The sequence below is a fragment of the Borostomias antarcticus genome, assembly GCF_949987555.1.
Source record: "Borostomias antarcticus genome assembly, chromosome: 37".
NCBI lineage: Eukaryota > Metazoa > Chordata > Actinopteri > Stomiiformes > Stomiidae > Borostomias > Borostomias antarcticus.
Genome location: NC_140270.1, coordinates 890,241 through 905,598, shown reverse-complemented (window position 1 = coordinate 905,598; position 15,358 = coordinate 890,241). Strand labels below are relative to the sequence as shown.

The 15,358-nt window shown below is 48.5% G+C and overlaps 1 protein-coding gene across 1 annotated transcript in view; it reads left to right on the top strand.

Annotated features, from left to right (window-relative positions):
- camk2d1 (calcium/calmodulin-dependent protein kinase (CaM kinase) II delta 1) overlaps positions 1-14,974 on the top strand; it is a 37,803-nt gene extending 22,829 nt beyond the window's left edge. Inside the window, exons 13-18 of the mRNA XM_084461211.1 lie at positions 833-870; positions 6,175-6,223; positions 10,269-10,344; positions 10,816-10,910; positions 11,255-11,480; positions 12,093-14,974. Coding sequence (XP_084317337.1) covers positions 833-870; positions 6,175-6,223; positions 10,269-10,344; positions 10,816-10,910; positions 11,255-11,480; positions 12,093-12,096 — 488 coding nt within the window. The 3' untranslated portion in view covers positions 12,097-14,974. The remainder of the gene's footprint in view (positions 1-832; positions 871-6,174; positions 6,224-10,268; positions 10,345-10,815; positions 10,911-11,254; positions 11,481-12,092) is intronic.
- Positions 14,975-15,358: the final 384 nt, after the last annotated feature.

Here is a 15,358-nt window from a genome sequence, read left to right as displayed (position 1 = left end):
AGGGCGGGGTCACCGCGGCGGGGTCAGGCTTTGAGGGAGGAGGGGGGGGGGGGGGGGGGGGGTGGGCGGAGCTTGGCCGGTGCTTTCCTGGCCAACTACGACGCAGTCGGAACCAGCCGGTGGCCGTGTGCCATGTCATGAAATGACGCCAGGTTTCTGTCCGCTACGATACGGACCGCGAGCCGACGGCGTTGTAGTCGGTCTGAAAAGTGCTTTCACACACACACACACACACACTCTCCCTGCACCTGTGTGTCAAATCAAACACAATGCTTCAGCCGCTGTCGTCGGAGTTTGCCAGAAAACACCACCGCCCCCCCTCCCCCTTCCCCCCTTTCCCGACCAGCCAATCAGCTTGCTCCATGCCTGGACCATATTTGCATGTCAGCCAGGCGTAGGCGGTAATTGGCTCTCTCGTCGTGGGCAGACCATGACGGATCCATCGTTATCACATTAACGCACATTTAGTTTGCTTTTATAACATTCACAATCAAGCAACCAAAGGTCCACTACCCAGTGTGTGCGCGCACATGCATGCACAGAGATGTAAACCTCGTGGATTTACTCACCGCCCAGAGCCCACAGAGCCTGAGGGTCTCCCTGCATGTTGTAGATTAACAGTAATAATTACAGTTTCATTTCTCTCGGATGAAAAATGTAATTTGCATGTTCTCTATTGCTTTCAGCCCTTGTCAGAGACGATCGTTTTCTCTTTTCGCTCGATCTAGTGTAATGATGCGTGCGTGTGTGTGTGTGTGTGTGTGTGTGCGTGTGTGTGTGTGTGTGTGTGTGTCCTCACTGACTGTGTTCTCCTGTTCTCTCATTACAGTAGCCAAGAGTCTGCTGAACAAGAAAGCTGACGGCGTGAAGGTATGCTTGTGCCACACACACACACACAGGCGCACACACACACACACACACACACATTAACCTCATCCGATATGCTCAATATACTCCACATCTGAGAGGATGAGACATTTGTCATACTCAGGCTTGCGTGACAAACGATATCTCCATAACGAGCCTGACTCTGCAGTGGTCGGGTTACACGAGGGGACGTCTGATTGGTTGATATGAACGCTGGGAGGAAGGTAGCGGTGATGGACGGACGGGCTAAGTCCATGTGACAGCCATCATCTTTCTGACAAACAGACGTCGCCGGAAAAAAACAGTCACCTGATTACCTCAATCTTCAGTCTGTGTGTGTGTGTGTGTGTGTGTGTGTGTGTGTGTGTGTGTGTGTGTGTGTGTGTGTGTGTGTGTGTGTTTGACAAAGATACAGACGCGCAGAGAGCGAGAGAGAGAAAGAGAGAGTGTGTGAGTTTGTGTTTAGTGTGTGTGTGTGTGTGTGTGTGTGTGTGTGTCTGTAAGTCTGGAAGAGCAGGAGGGCGAGTTTGAGGGATGATGTCAGGTTTAGGGGCGGGGCCTCAAAGCTCCTTCCTGCGTGTCACTTCCCCCCAAGGCTGGCTTGTAACAACACTGTCACCTTGTTCCCTTGGAGACTGAAGAACGGGGGTCATGAGAGATGATGTCCCGCCATTGATATTGACTGTGTGTGTGTGTGTGTGTGTGTGTGTGTGTGTGCGTGTGTGAGTGCGTGTGTGAGTGCGTGCGTGTGTGAGTGTGTGTGTGTGTGTGTGTGTGTGGTCCTGTAGAGATTACTACCTCCTCTTCTAACATCTGTTCACTTGTACTCTCATCACATCCTCCTGTTTGCTCTTCACTTCACTCTACAGTACACACACACACACACACACACACACACACTCACACACACACACACGCTCACGGGTTGCCATGTCTGTGGTGGACCGTAGAATAGGCCCCTTTTAAACTTCAGGAAGAGTCACAAACGTCCCATGGGGTCCATAGAGCTTGGGTACTGGTCAGTTTAGTAGACCACGGTTGTGTCCCTCTACACACACACACACACACACACACACACACACACACACACACACACACACACGTAGAGTCTACATCATCCCAGGTGAATGCCATTCCATTAACATAGCCTCGATATAAATAACCTTGCATTGTTGCGTTAGCGCTGAATTAATAGTGAAAGAAAGCCATCGTTGACAAAGACTGGACACATTTAATTAGCATGCAATTGCGTAATCGCTGCCGCATGATTTGTTCCTCCGAGCTTCGGTCGCTCAGAGAGGCGTAGCACGCATCGCTAATGCTAATTTTGTAAACATTTTAATAGTGCCCATTAGCGTGCGTCTCGGCCTGGAAAACAATGAGTTTACGGAGCTTCATGTTGTGATCGCGATTTAAAAAAAGGGCCCTTTGTGAAATTCGGTTGCGGAGGAACACTCCGTCGTCTCGTCTCCAAAGTTGGGTAACTATAAAGTTGTGACCGGGCAGGTTTTAAACAGCCCCTCTCTGGCTGAGTCCAGTGCTGTCCACTGTGTTCCACGCTGATGCTAAGACTGAAGACACCGCTAACTCTGTGTTCTTCTCTCAGCTGTGTGTTCCTGACCTCCTTCTCTCCTGTTCCTCTCTGTCTGTCTGTCTGTCTGTCTGTCTGTCTGTCTGTCTGTCTGTCTGTCTGTCTGTCTGTCTGTCTGTCTGTCTGTCTGTCTGTCTGTCTCTCTCTCTGTCTGTCTGTCTCTCTGTCTGTCTGTCTGTCTGTCTGTCTGTCTGTCTCTCTGTCTGTCCGTCTGTCTGTCTGTCTGTCTGTCTGTCCGTCCGTCGCCGTGCGTCACTCTGTCCTTCCAGGTCAACAACAAGGCCAATGTGGTCACCAGCCCCAAAGAGCCTGCCCCCACTCCTGCCCTGGTACACCTGTCTGTCCCTCTGCCCGCCTGTCTGTCCCTCTAACTGCCTGTCTGTCCCTCTGCCTGTCTGTCTGTCCCTCTGCCTGCCTGTCTGTCCCTCTGCCTGTCTGTCTGTCCCTCTGCCCGCCTGTCTGTCCCTCTGCCCGTTTGTCTGTCTGTCTGTCTGTCTGTCTGTCTGTCCCTCGGCCCGCCTGTCTGTCTGTCTGTCTGTCTGTCTGCCTGTCTGTCCCTCTACCCACCTGTCTGTCCCTCTGCCTGTCTGTCTGCCTGTCTGTCCCTCGGCCCGCCTGTCTGTCTGCCTGTCTGTCCCTCTACCCACCTGTCTGTCCCTCTGCCTGTCTGTCTGCCTGTCTGTCCCTCGGCCCGCCTGTCTGTCTGCCTGTCTGTCCCTCTGCCCGCCTGTCTGTCTCTCAGTGGCTTCCACCCACGGCCTGGGCTGCTCTGTGTTCAAACCCTTTCCTCTCTTTGATTCACGTGTTTTTCATGTGTTCTTTTCCCTGCGTTCTTTACGTCCGTGACGCTCATGTCATTTCCTGTCTGGGGTCGGCGCCCGGACGGCCGCTCACGACCACCTCGCTGTCACTTCTGGTTTTGTTGTCGACGGTGACTAGTACAGTCGCTCTGGTGGCATGGCATGTTCCCGTGTGTGTGTGTGTGTGTGTGTGTGCGTGTGAATACTGTGTTGCCCAAGGTTTTCCCCTGTAACACGGTTACCCCGGAAACCAATGAGACACGCTGGAGAAAGCGCGCAGAGCGTGCCGCCGAAAATAGACTTCATACAAAAGAGCAAACAGACAAGCCCACACACACACACACACACACACACACACACACACACACACACACACACACACACACACACACACACACACATACTGTACTCTGCACATACACACACACACACGCGTCCACACACATACTCATCATCATCATCATCACACACATACTGTGCAGTGCATATTCTCAACACACACACACACACACACACGCTTCAAGGTGTGTGTCACGGACCCCCTAAGTGGGGTTTCCAGCACCACCGAGTCACCCTGTCACCCCAGATGATCGTCAGCGTGGGCCGAGCCCGGTCCTCTTATGACAGCCCACCCTCCAGCCTCCCCTCCGGGGGGGTGGTCCGCCCTCCGAGACCCCCCCCCCCCCCCCCCCTGGGAGACCAGTCAGCCAGCCCCCCCACAGCGTGTACATCACAGTGGTTACCTAACTCTGGGCAGGACAGTATATCATATTTTCTGCTTTAAAGCACTTTGAGTTGCATTTATTTGTATGAAAGACGCCATACAAATAGTTTACCATTATTTTTCTGCTGTATAAACGTCAACGGTATCAGTACCACCATTCTGTAGGATGTTCCCGTGCTGATGTGGTCGCTCATCTGTCTGTAAACAAACATTCCGTCGTCGACAAAGTGTGTTTTAAAGAGTGATTCAGTCGGCTGGTGTTCAGGTTTGCGCCTGCGTCTGTCCCCTAGCCGGGTGAACGCTCGCTCTCAGCTGTGCTGTGTTTCTGAACGCTCGCCCCCGCCGTTGGCCGCGAGCGCGCCGGCTTCTCCCCGCCGACCCCCGTCCAAGGAGAGGCCCGCGACCTCGGCCCCCCCATCGCGCCGTGGCTGCCGTGTCGTGTCTCGTCTCCCCGTGCCTCCCCGGGCGCCGAACGGCTCCCGGGAAACAGAACGGGGCTCAAACGTACCGAGGGATCTCGGTCCGAAACGATTCTAGTCTAGGGTGCCTCAACCTGGTCTCGGGGTACCAGTCTTTAGCATGTCTCTCTGGATTATGCTAAATAGGCTATATGCACAACTCAAGTACTTCCTGAAATTAGACATGCTTCTCTATTTCCTGTCCGACACTATTGGATGAAGTGATTAATCAGGTGTGTCTGACTGCAGCACAATGATCAGGCACACCTGAATAATCATTTCATCATCATCAATAGTGTAAGACAGGAAATAGAGAAGCATGTCTGATTTCAGGAAGTACTGGAGTTGTGCATATAGCCCATTGGCCTCATTCTAGTGATTTGAATACAACTAACATAAACGTGACGTTTCTTGTGCTCAGATAATATGACTTGGTACCCCTGAGAGTGTTGGTTGGCCGTACTGTACATACCGTACACAGTAGCATCCCTTCCAGAAGTTCTTTAGCGATCGTTTCATTATGCCCAGCTACGAGCTTTCCCTCCGATTGACTCCAGAAACCGACCTCTTCCCTGGGTGCGTTTGGCCTTCTTCTTCTTCACTAACCGCTTTTCACCACCGTTTCCTGCCTTTCTAACCCCTGTCTTCCTCTTCCCCTCTTCCTCCGACGCCTCTCCGAATCAGGAAGCTCAAACCACTGTTATCCACAACCCAACAGATGGCAACAAGGTATTGGGAAGATTCGAACCGTAGGCCTCTTTTGCTGATAGCGTGCGCTCGCTAGTGGGGCGATAAGCGATTTGGTTTTGGTTCCCGTGACACCGTAGGTGTGCATGATGCCCGAGGGGAAGCCCCCCCTGTATCGGACGATGGACTGTGGACTTTTGATGCTTGTGTGCTTACGCTTACGTAACGTTAAACCAACATTTGCATGCCACTCCGTGTGCTGTCCGTGGACCTGCTGATAGCGCACGTGCTTTGCCAGTGCATGTTCCGTTCTGAAACTACTGAGACTGAAATTTACACTGAAACTCATTAAGAGTAGTCACAAACTATCCATCACCATCGACTTTGCGCCCTTTGTACACAATGCATATGAAAAATATAGTAAGGTATGCACACAATATTCTCTGAACGCTGCTCAAGGCAGAACAAAGGGATTTCTAATATGGTATTTTGTGCCTTGAGGTCCAAAGGTCGCCTATACTGTCAGCGCTACACATAATGCATGCTGGGTAGACATTTGCACGCTTGACTCCTTTGCTTGGTACAGTACACTAACGTTCTTGCATGTTCCGCAGCTTTGCAGACTGATAGTGTGTATTGGCGTGTGATTAGTGTGGACTAGACTAGTGTATCACCTCATAAGTGTTGTCGTTGGAGTCGTGTGTGAGCGTACTGTGTATCCGAGGTACATATAGAGAGTAAAACTAGTGTAGAAGATTGAGAAAATACATTTGCTTATATAAGACGATCACTTGCTCCACCAAATCTATTCCTCTCATCAGCAGACGATGAATAATGCATCAGACTCACTCGGCGCTCTTCACCAAAATCCTTTTCTCATCAGAGGACAAATGCAGAACTAAGATGGCGCCCCGCGGTCTAGTGATTGGTCTCGAGTGCTGCGATGAGTGGAATCTCAATTAGTCGCGTTCAAAGTTTCTCCTCTGAGTTTCCACTTCCTGTGCGATCGGCTGTTTACCTTGTTATCCGTTTGCTGTCGTCCACCAGGAGTCCAGCGAGAGCGCCAACACCACCATCGAGGACGAAGACGTCAAAGGTACGAACGCTCACACAAACATATCAACGCACTCCTATAAACGGATAAACAAAACAACAAACAATTCGTCACTGTCGAATGTACGGAAGCTATCTGAGGACTTTTCCATGTCCTCGTACTTGTTTTAGCATCAGTAGTTTGTCCACTGCCTGGTCCTCATGATGGCAGCCCTACAGGACATTTCCGCACAGCTGATCAACGTCCACTAATCTTCCACGTGTAGTCAAGGGATCTTCTGACCTGCCCTGCTTCGCAAAAACTGTCCCCCTGTCCCTCTGTCCCCTGTCCCCCTGTCCCCAAGCCCCATTGTGGTCATGGCCGGCGAGGGGGACTCATGCGTCACGCCGGCGTCGTGTCGAGGGGAAACGCCGTCCCTTTGTGCTCGAGCGTGACTCGACCGCGTTCGATTATGACGACGGACGACAGGCGGCGTGCGCGAGGTGACGTCATCGATGAGCGGGCGAGCGGACGCGAGGGTCACTTCCTCCTCCCGATTTCCATATTCACTTAGTTTCCTGTGGCGGAAGCCTTGTTTGTCAGACGAGAGGTCAGATGAGAGGTCAGTCAAGTACATGTTAGTTTGACGGTGGTCACTCCCTCATATCTCTAGTGAAGCACTTAGTGACCCTGCTCTGTGAAAGCGGCTATATAAATACATGTTATTTACTTATTTACTGACATCATCGTTTCCCTGCCCGACAGCGCGGCCGGTCTCTACGGAGGCGTTCATGTCTTCTTCCATCTCAACAACCTCAGCTGTTTATTTCCTTCACCTCCTCCTCCTCTGTTCTCTGTTCACAGCTGGAGACCCAACGCTGTCTCACTTTCTCCTCTCTCCTTTTCACTTTCTCTATGTCTGCTTTCTGTCCCTTCTATCGCCACTTTCACCTTCGAGTCCACACTTTTCTATCCATCCATCCATCCATCCATCTATCCATCCACCCATCCATCTATCCATCTATCCATCCACCCATCCATCTATCCATCTATCCATCCACCCATCCATCTATCCATCTATCCATCCATCCACTCATCCATCCATCCATCCATCTATCCATCTATCCATCTATCCATCCATCCATCCATCCATCCATCCATCCATCCATCCATCCATCCATCCATCCATCCATCCATCCATCCACTCATCCGTCCATCCATCCATTCATCCATCCATCCATCCACTCATCCATCCATCCATCCATCCATCCATCCATCCATCCATCCATCCATCCATCCATCCATCCATCCACTCATCTATCCACTAATCCATCCATCCACTCATCCATCCACTCATTCATCCATCCACTCATCCATCCATCCACTCATCCATCCACTCATTCATCCACTCATTCATCCATCCACTCATCCATCCATCCACTCATCCATCCACTCATTCATCCACTCATTCATCCATCCACTCATCCATCCATCCACTCATCCATCCACTCATTCATCCATCCACTCATCCATCCATCCACTCATCCATCCATCCACTCATCCATCCATCCATCCACCCCGTCCTCCTGGTACAGAGAAACGATCCACCTCCCTCCAATCCCAGCCCCCCTTCCTCTCTGCCAGACCCAAAAACGTTCCCCTGGACCACAGTGCCTTATCAGTGCATAGCTAAGCTGGACCCCCATCACGCCGGCTGGTGCTGCTCTGCTGCCCCCTGCAGGCGAAGGACCGCTACGACATCAGTGCTGTCGATCAGCCTGAAGCCAGGTCAATGCTCAGCACAGGCTGGTGTGTGTGTGCGCTTGTGTGTGTGTGAGTGCATGAATACTAGAATGAACAAGAACTCCGCTGGTATTTTGATGAGGCCTAGACCTGACCTCTTCTGTTTTAAATTCAGGTCCAGCTATTTCATTTCATGTTTTTCATTTCAAACCTTTATTTAAACTCGTGGGGCGATTGAGGTTTTCCCTCGTTTCCAACGCCGACGAGCTCACAAGCGAACGCAAACATCACAAACATCAACAAACACACAAACCAGCTACTTAGACGGAAGAGGATCGGTTCCAGGGAATGGGGGAAGTTCACGGTTTCGTAACAGTTGTGATGCAAGTCTGCACTGACAAGCGTGCGTCTGTGTGTGTGTGTGTGTGTGTGTGCATCTCATCAGCCTCAAAGTCTAGACAGGAAGAGGCTTCCGGCTCAGTTCCCCCGGTACCTGTCAGGCTGCTGTGTCAGAACGCCGTGCGACTGCTTCCCCCTAGAGATGCCATTTCTTCACAGCGAACCGCATCGTATGTGACTGTAATGGCCGACTAATGACAGGGTTCCCTATGGGGAGAAATCGCCCTCGCTGTCGCGTAGGAGAAGAAAAGGCAGAATACACTGTGTTCTAGTCTATAGAACAGTGTTCCCCCCCGGGCCCTTCAGAACAGCGTTCTGACTAGACTGTTATGAAACAGTCCACAGGGAGAGAACACAGAGAGATGATCTCCACTCTGGAAAAACTGTAATAGCCTCATTCCTCAAACAGCAGCCAATGGTATGCGTGCGTGTGTGTGTGTGTGTGTATGTGGGTGCGTGGGTGTGTGGGTGCGTGTGTGTGTGTTTGTGCGTGTGTGCGTGCGTGTGTGTTTGTGTGTGCGTGTGTGTGTGTGTGCGTGTGTGTGTGTGTGTGTGTGGAGAGAAAAAAGTCTTGTATCATGAACGTGATCTTAAGGAACACATTAAAATAAAAATGTGCTGTCGTTTAGCTGGTGTCGTTTAGCTGGTGGTTTAGCTGCTCTTGGCAAGCAGAACATCTTCAAGCGAAGACATTTTCCCAGGAGACTGGGAATCGTAGTTTACTCAGAATCCCATGTACACAAGCCTTGAAAGAGGCATTGATCAACTCTAGTTTCCAAAATAACCGAGCGGTGGCAAAATAGGTTTATTTTCCTCTGGCCGCGTGTTTCGGACTAAGAATAAGTGTGGCCCTAATCGCTCGGCGGGTTTGCGGTGCCTTCGCAAACAGAGCAAGGTCTATCAACGGTGTGTCAACACCCAGCTGCTTGCTGTTCCTGTTTGCCCGTTTTTGATTTTTAACACCGAAAACGTCGAAGGGAATACGTTGCGCAACCCTCGTTCTACTGTATGGCTAAGTGGGCCTTAAATAGCCGATGGTTGACCGCTGCGATGCAGCTGGAGCAGAGTTGACTCATTGTTATCGTTCGCGGCCGCCTACGGCTCTTTCACTCTCTCCAACACCAGACGAGATTAGGTTCTTTTGTGGATCAGAGAGGAGACCTTGCCAGGGGAACATGATGCTGGGCTCCTTGCTTTGTGCTCTGGTCCTCGCTTCCTTTGAAAGTGTCGACGGGAATCACACTGTCGAAGGTAAAGGTAGCCGGAGTGATTCTATTCTTCTTGAGATTTTTTTTTTTTTTAAAGCAGAAAGCTACGAAGACCTTTGATTAAGACACGTCTTTGAAGTGATTTTGCTTTCGTACATGCTTGTACGCGTGCGTGTGTGTGTGTGTGTGTGTGTGTGCGTGTGTGTGTGTGTGTGACACCATGCTTTGTGCCCGTCAGCTTTCCTTATCCAACGTATCCATCCTGTAGCTCTCGCCGTTCCATGTGGACATCCCACAACGCGCGACCGCACCCTGCTAAACCACTAAACTCTGTCTTTCCTCTCCTCGCTCATCACGACTTAGCTTGCAACATGAAAGGTACAGTAACGGTACAGTACAGTACAGTAACGGTACAGTAACCACAGTGATCGTGGGCCACACGCGTGCGTGGAAGTGGGGAACCTCCGAGCCTCAACCTCCGAGGCCTGTCGGTGTGTCATGGTGTCGTGAAAGTTCCATGGGATCATTTTTTAACCCCCCCACCCCACTGACACTCTATCTCTCTGTCCCCCCCCTCTCTCTCTCTCTCTCTCCGCCCCCCCCCTCCCCCTCTCTCTCTCTCTCCACCCACCCCCCCTCCCCCTCTCTCTCTCTCTCTCCACCCACCCCCCCCCCCCCTCTCTCTCTCTCTCTCTCCCTCTCTCACTCTCCCTCTCTCCCTCTCTCTCTCTCTCTCTCTCTCTCCCTCTCTCTCTCAGCTCGGAAGCAGGAGATCATCAAAGTGACCGAGCAGCTGATTGAAGCCATTAACAACGGGGACTTTGAGGCCTACACGTCAGTGCACTTTGTTCAACCACGCGCTCAGAGCGCCGCACTCGAACCCTTTTGATCTTTGAACCTGTAGGAGCTAGTCCCTTTAAAAGTTATTAAAACCAGGGTTAAAATTATAGATAATGAAATGGTCTGCAAATGTTTTGATCCATAATAGGAGATACTTGTATATAACCCTGCTGCTTTAATGTGTAATTGGTTGTCCTTTCTATTACTGTAAGTGTAGATATATTTGTGTTTGTATTATATTTGTGTTGAAATGTTGTCTGTAACTTTATGCTGCTTTCTTGGCCAGGTCTCTCTTGTAAACGAGATTTTCAATCTCAATGAGACTAACCTGGTCAAATAAAGGTCAAATAAAATCAAATAAAAAAATAATTAAATAAAACACCGCCACCCTCCGCTGCTCAACCCCGGGTCGCCGCTGAAGGTAACTGCGTTTGTTTGCTTCTCACATCCTCTCTCGTCCCGCAGGAAGATCTGTGACCCGGGCCTGACGTCGTTCGAACCCGAGGCCCTGGGCAACCTGGTGGAGGGAACCGACTTCCACCGCTTCTACTTCGAGAACGGTAAACGCGGGCGCCGGGTCGGGGCGGATTCAGAGCAGGCGAGGTTAAACGAGACGGACGACTCCATCGGGCGGAAAGCAACAATTGTCTGTGCAACAACTGGACGTGACGGGGTGGTAATGTTCTGACCCTCTCCCCCCCCCCCCCTCTCTCTCTCTCTCTCTCTCTATCTCCCTCTCTCTCTCTCTCTCTCCCTCTCTCTCTCCCTCTCTCTCTCTCTCCCTCTCTCCCCCCTCTCTCCCTCTCTCTCTCTCCCCCTCTCTCTCTCTCTCTCTCTCTCTCTCCCTCTCTCTCTCCCTCTCCCTTTCCCTCTCTCTCTCTCTCCCTCCCCCCCCCCCCTCCAGCTCTCAAGGTCCGCCAGCCCATCCACACCATCCTGCTCAACCCCCACGTGCACCTGGTCGGCGAGGAGGCCGCCTGCATCGCCTACATCCGTCTGACCCAGTACATGGACGCCGCCGGCGTGCCGCGCACCATGCAGTCGGAGGAGACGCGCATCTGGCACCGCCGCGACGGCAAGTGGCAGAACATCCACTTCCACCGCTCGGGCTCGCCCACCGTGCCCACCAAGTAAGGGGACCGCCGCCGCTAACGCCCCTGACCTTCGACCTTCGCCTCGACCTAGTCGTCTGCTGTCTGTAGCTCTATAGCTGGTGGCCCTGGTCATCCCCAAAACACTTGAAACACACTGTTAAAAGACTGAAGCTCCCTCTAATGTTTTAGGCGAGGCACGTTTATTTGTATAGTACATTTCAGCCACAGGGCAATTCAAGGTGCTTTACATGAGACATTAAAAGCATTAAAACTAAATTATAGACATTATAGACATTTAAAACAAAAAGCAGGACAAATAGAATACAGGAATAAAAAGTTAGAGTGCAGTATAAGGATAAACATAACTCCTCTTAGAAAGCAGTGGCAAAAAGAAAAGTCTTCAGGCTTGTTTTAAAAGAACCGAGAGTTGCAGCAGACCTGCAGTTTTCTGGAAGTTTGTTCCAGATATGTGGAGCATAAAAACTGAACGCTGCTTCTCCATGTTTTGTTTTAGGATCTTTATAGTATTATTCTCATGTTCCTCTAATTTCTTAAATCTTTCTAATTTGTGTAATGTACATCTACTGTACAACATAGAACTGTGATATAGACGACAATGGAACTCAAACCTCCATCTTTCTGTTACAGTTGAGAAGATCCGCCCCACCTGCCACGCTCAGCCCTCATTGGTCAGCGGACCATGGAGATCCCGCCTGCCAAGTGTCTGTCACAGCCCTCAGCCAATCCCTGTCCATCTATAGATACAACCTAGAGTGTTGTTTACATATCGTCGTTGCGGAAGATTCCCGTAAACGTCAACAAAAAAATAACAAAATAAATCTTGACGATATAATTTCATAGAGAACATGTGTGTTGTCACATTTATCGATTCTTCTCAGACTCATAAGGTCGGATAGAACGCAAAACGTTTTTATTTTATTATATAACTATGATTTTCTGGTTTTAGAGATGTTTAAAGGTTGAAAGCCACGGAGAATAGTATATATGCCAGAGCTAATGACAATTACGTTTTTGTGGGCTTATGAGAGTTATGTGAGTTTTAATTGTACAGTAAGTGTGTTTGGCTCAGTGAACACAAGTCATACACCCAGATGAAATTCCCATCATCAGTTTCAGTTATTTCAAGTTTGCCTTTTAACTGGACCATCACGTCCCAGTAACCAGACTTTTAACTGGACCATCACATCCCAGTAACCAGACTTTTAACTGGACCATCATGTCCTACTAACCAGACTTTTAACTGGACGATCACGTCCCACTAACCAGACTTTTAACTGGACCATCACGTCCTACTAACCAGACCTTTAACTGGACCATCATGTCCTACTAACCAGACTTTTAACTAGACCATCAGGTCCCCCCAGTAACCAGACTTTTAACTGGACCATCACGTCCCAGTAACCAGACTTTTAACTGGACCATCACATCCCAGTAAACAGACTTTTAACTGGATGATCACATCCCAGTAACCAGACTTTTAACTGGACGATCACATCCCAGTAACCAGACTTTTAACTGGACGATCACATCCCAGTAACCAGACTTTTAACTGGACCATCACGTACCCCCAGTAACCAGACTTTTAACTGGACCATAACGTCCCAGTAACCAGACTTTTAACTGGACCATAACGTCCCAGTAACCAGACTTTTAACTGGACCATCATGTCCCCCCAGTAACCAGACTTTTAACTGGACCATCACGTCCCAGTAACCAGACTTTTAACTGGACGATCACGTCCCACTAACCAGACTTTTAACTGGACGATCACGTCCCAGTAACCAGACTTTTAACTGGACCATCACGTCCCACTAACCAGACTTTTAACTGGACCATCGCGTCCCCCCAGTAACCAGACTTTTAACTGGACCATCACGTCCCAGTAACCAGACTTTTAACTGGACGATCACATCCCACTAACCAGACTTTTAACTGGACCATCACGTCCCCCCAGTAACCAGACTTTTAACTGGACCATAACGTCCCCCCAGTAACCAGACTTTTAACTGGACCATCGCTTCCCAGTAACCAGACTTTTAACTGGACCATCACATCCCAGTAACCAGACTTTTAACTGGACCATCACGTCCCCCTAGTAACCAGACTTTTAACTGGACCATCACGTCCCCCTAGTAACCAGACTTTTAACTGGACCATCGCGTCCCCCTAGTAACCAGACTTTTAACTGGACCATCACATCCTAGTAACCAGACTTTTAACTGGACCATCACGTCCCCCTAGTAACCAGACTTTTAACTTGACCATCGCGTCCCAGTAACCAGACTTTTTCAGTGTCTGTTCTGTTGGTGCAAATTGCAATATATCGTAATTGTAAATGACAAACATAAGCTTGCTTTTGTTTTGGTGATGTATACACTGTGAGTGACGTGAAATGCTATATCCAAGCTTAAACTTTGTATTGACTTTGTATTTGACGGTATTAACTGTCAAAATATGAGCTTAGTTTACAATATTTTTACAATTCTGTTCTCTTGCTCTTGATTGGCTCATTACTATGTACGATTAATTAATTCAGTAATTTTAATTCACACCTGAGACCTATGTTTTGCTGTGTACAGTAATGTTTTGCCTGTACAATACATCACACAAGAAAGGATGTGGAGGATCATCTCAATGATAGAATGTAAACTATATTGTATACATTACAACACATGGCCATTGTATCAGTTTTAACATCAAATCATATTTTCATAAGGGTCAAATTATGTGAATTTTACGGTTATATTTTCTTCTCTTTGTTTACTTTTTATATTGTGATTATTGATAATGTTGGTTGATCCTTCAAATAGCTTTATATCAGTCCTATCATTGAACTGTTTTGCTTAACCCTGTGCAACAGTAATATACAGTATAGTGCATGACCCTGTTTTTTAAATCATTCCCTAAGTCTTGTCCTTTCCCTCATGTATTTCCACAAGAATGGATCATTCAATGGTTGCTTCTGAGGTGAAAAGCCTTTCCCCAACCCTTCATATCATCTAGATAAACCTAACTGGTTACAATACTTTGCTTATAATATTTTTTTAACCCACAAGTTGAGGTGAGAAAATTAGTTACTTGGTCAAATCACATGGAATCACTTTGTCCAGTAATTTTTCCTAGTTCCTAGCTATTTTCATAAATGGTACCGATTAAGGTTGTTAGTTTTTGCCAAATTGAATTGTGTTTTTTGTGATGTTGTACAAGGTTTGGGAATCTGGGACACAAATGGCTGATTAACACACTGGCTTTTGAGGTGCACAGTAGTGTTAAGACTAGTGGTCCACTATAATTTGATTGCCAATCATTGTGTATAGCCGTTACTACACCTTTAAGTTCTTCCTTCAGGGATTGTGAGACAACACTGATTGTTCATTTTTGTTTTGCTTTTTTTCCACACTGGTTTTTATAAGTTGAGTTAAAGTGATGTATTGGACAAAGTGTATGCTGTTGCCATGATGGGAAAGGACTGATAAATGTTTAAGAAATATCAAATAAAAATGTGTGATTTCTGCCAAGTGTCTGGTTAATTCGTCTTGCTTGTGTTTATAGGTGTTAGGCTAGCTGTGTAGCAGCTATCTAACCAACCAAAAATAATAATTTCAAATCCAATTGAAATATTATTAATATTCACTATCTCATGGAATGAAGTTTGGAAAGCAATGGTAGATATGATAGACTGATACATGAACTACCACTATGAGTCACTAGCTTGTGGACTTCATTGGATTCACCTGTTCAGGTCATCTTCAAAATGGCTTACTTCCTGTGATGGCATCAGCCTATTACCAGTTCTGTAGATGTCATGTGGTATTGCCTGAGACCCATCCAGATGAATTAGATCTAATGCAACAATCACCAGGATAGAAACAGTTAGCAGATCTAGCTCTAAC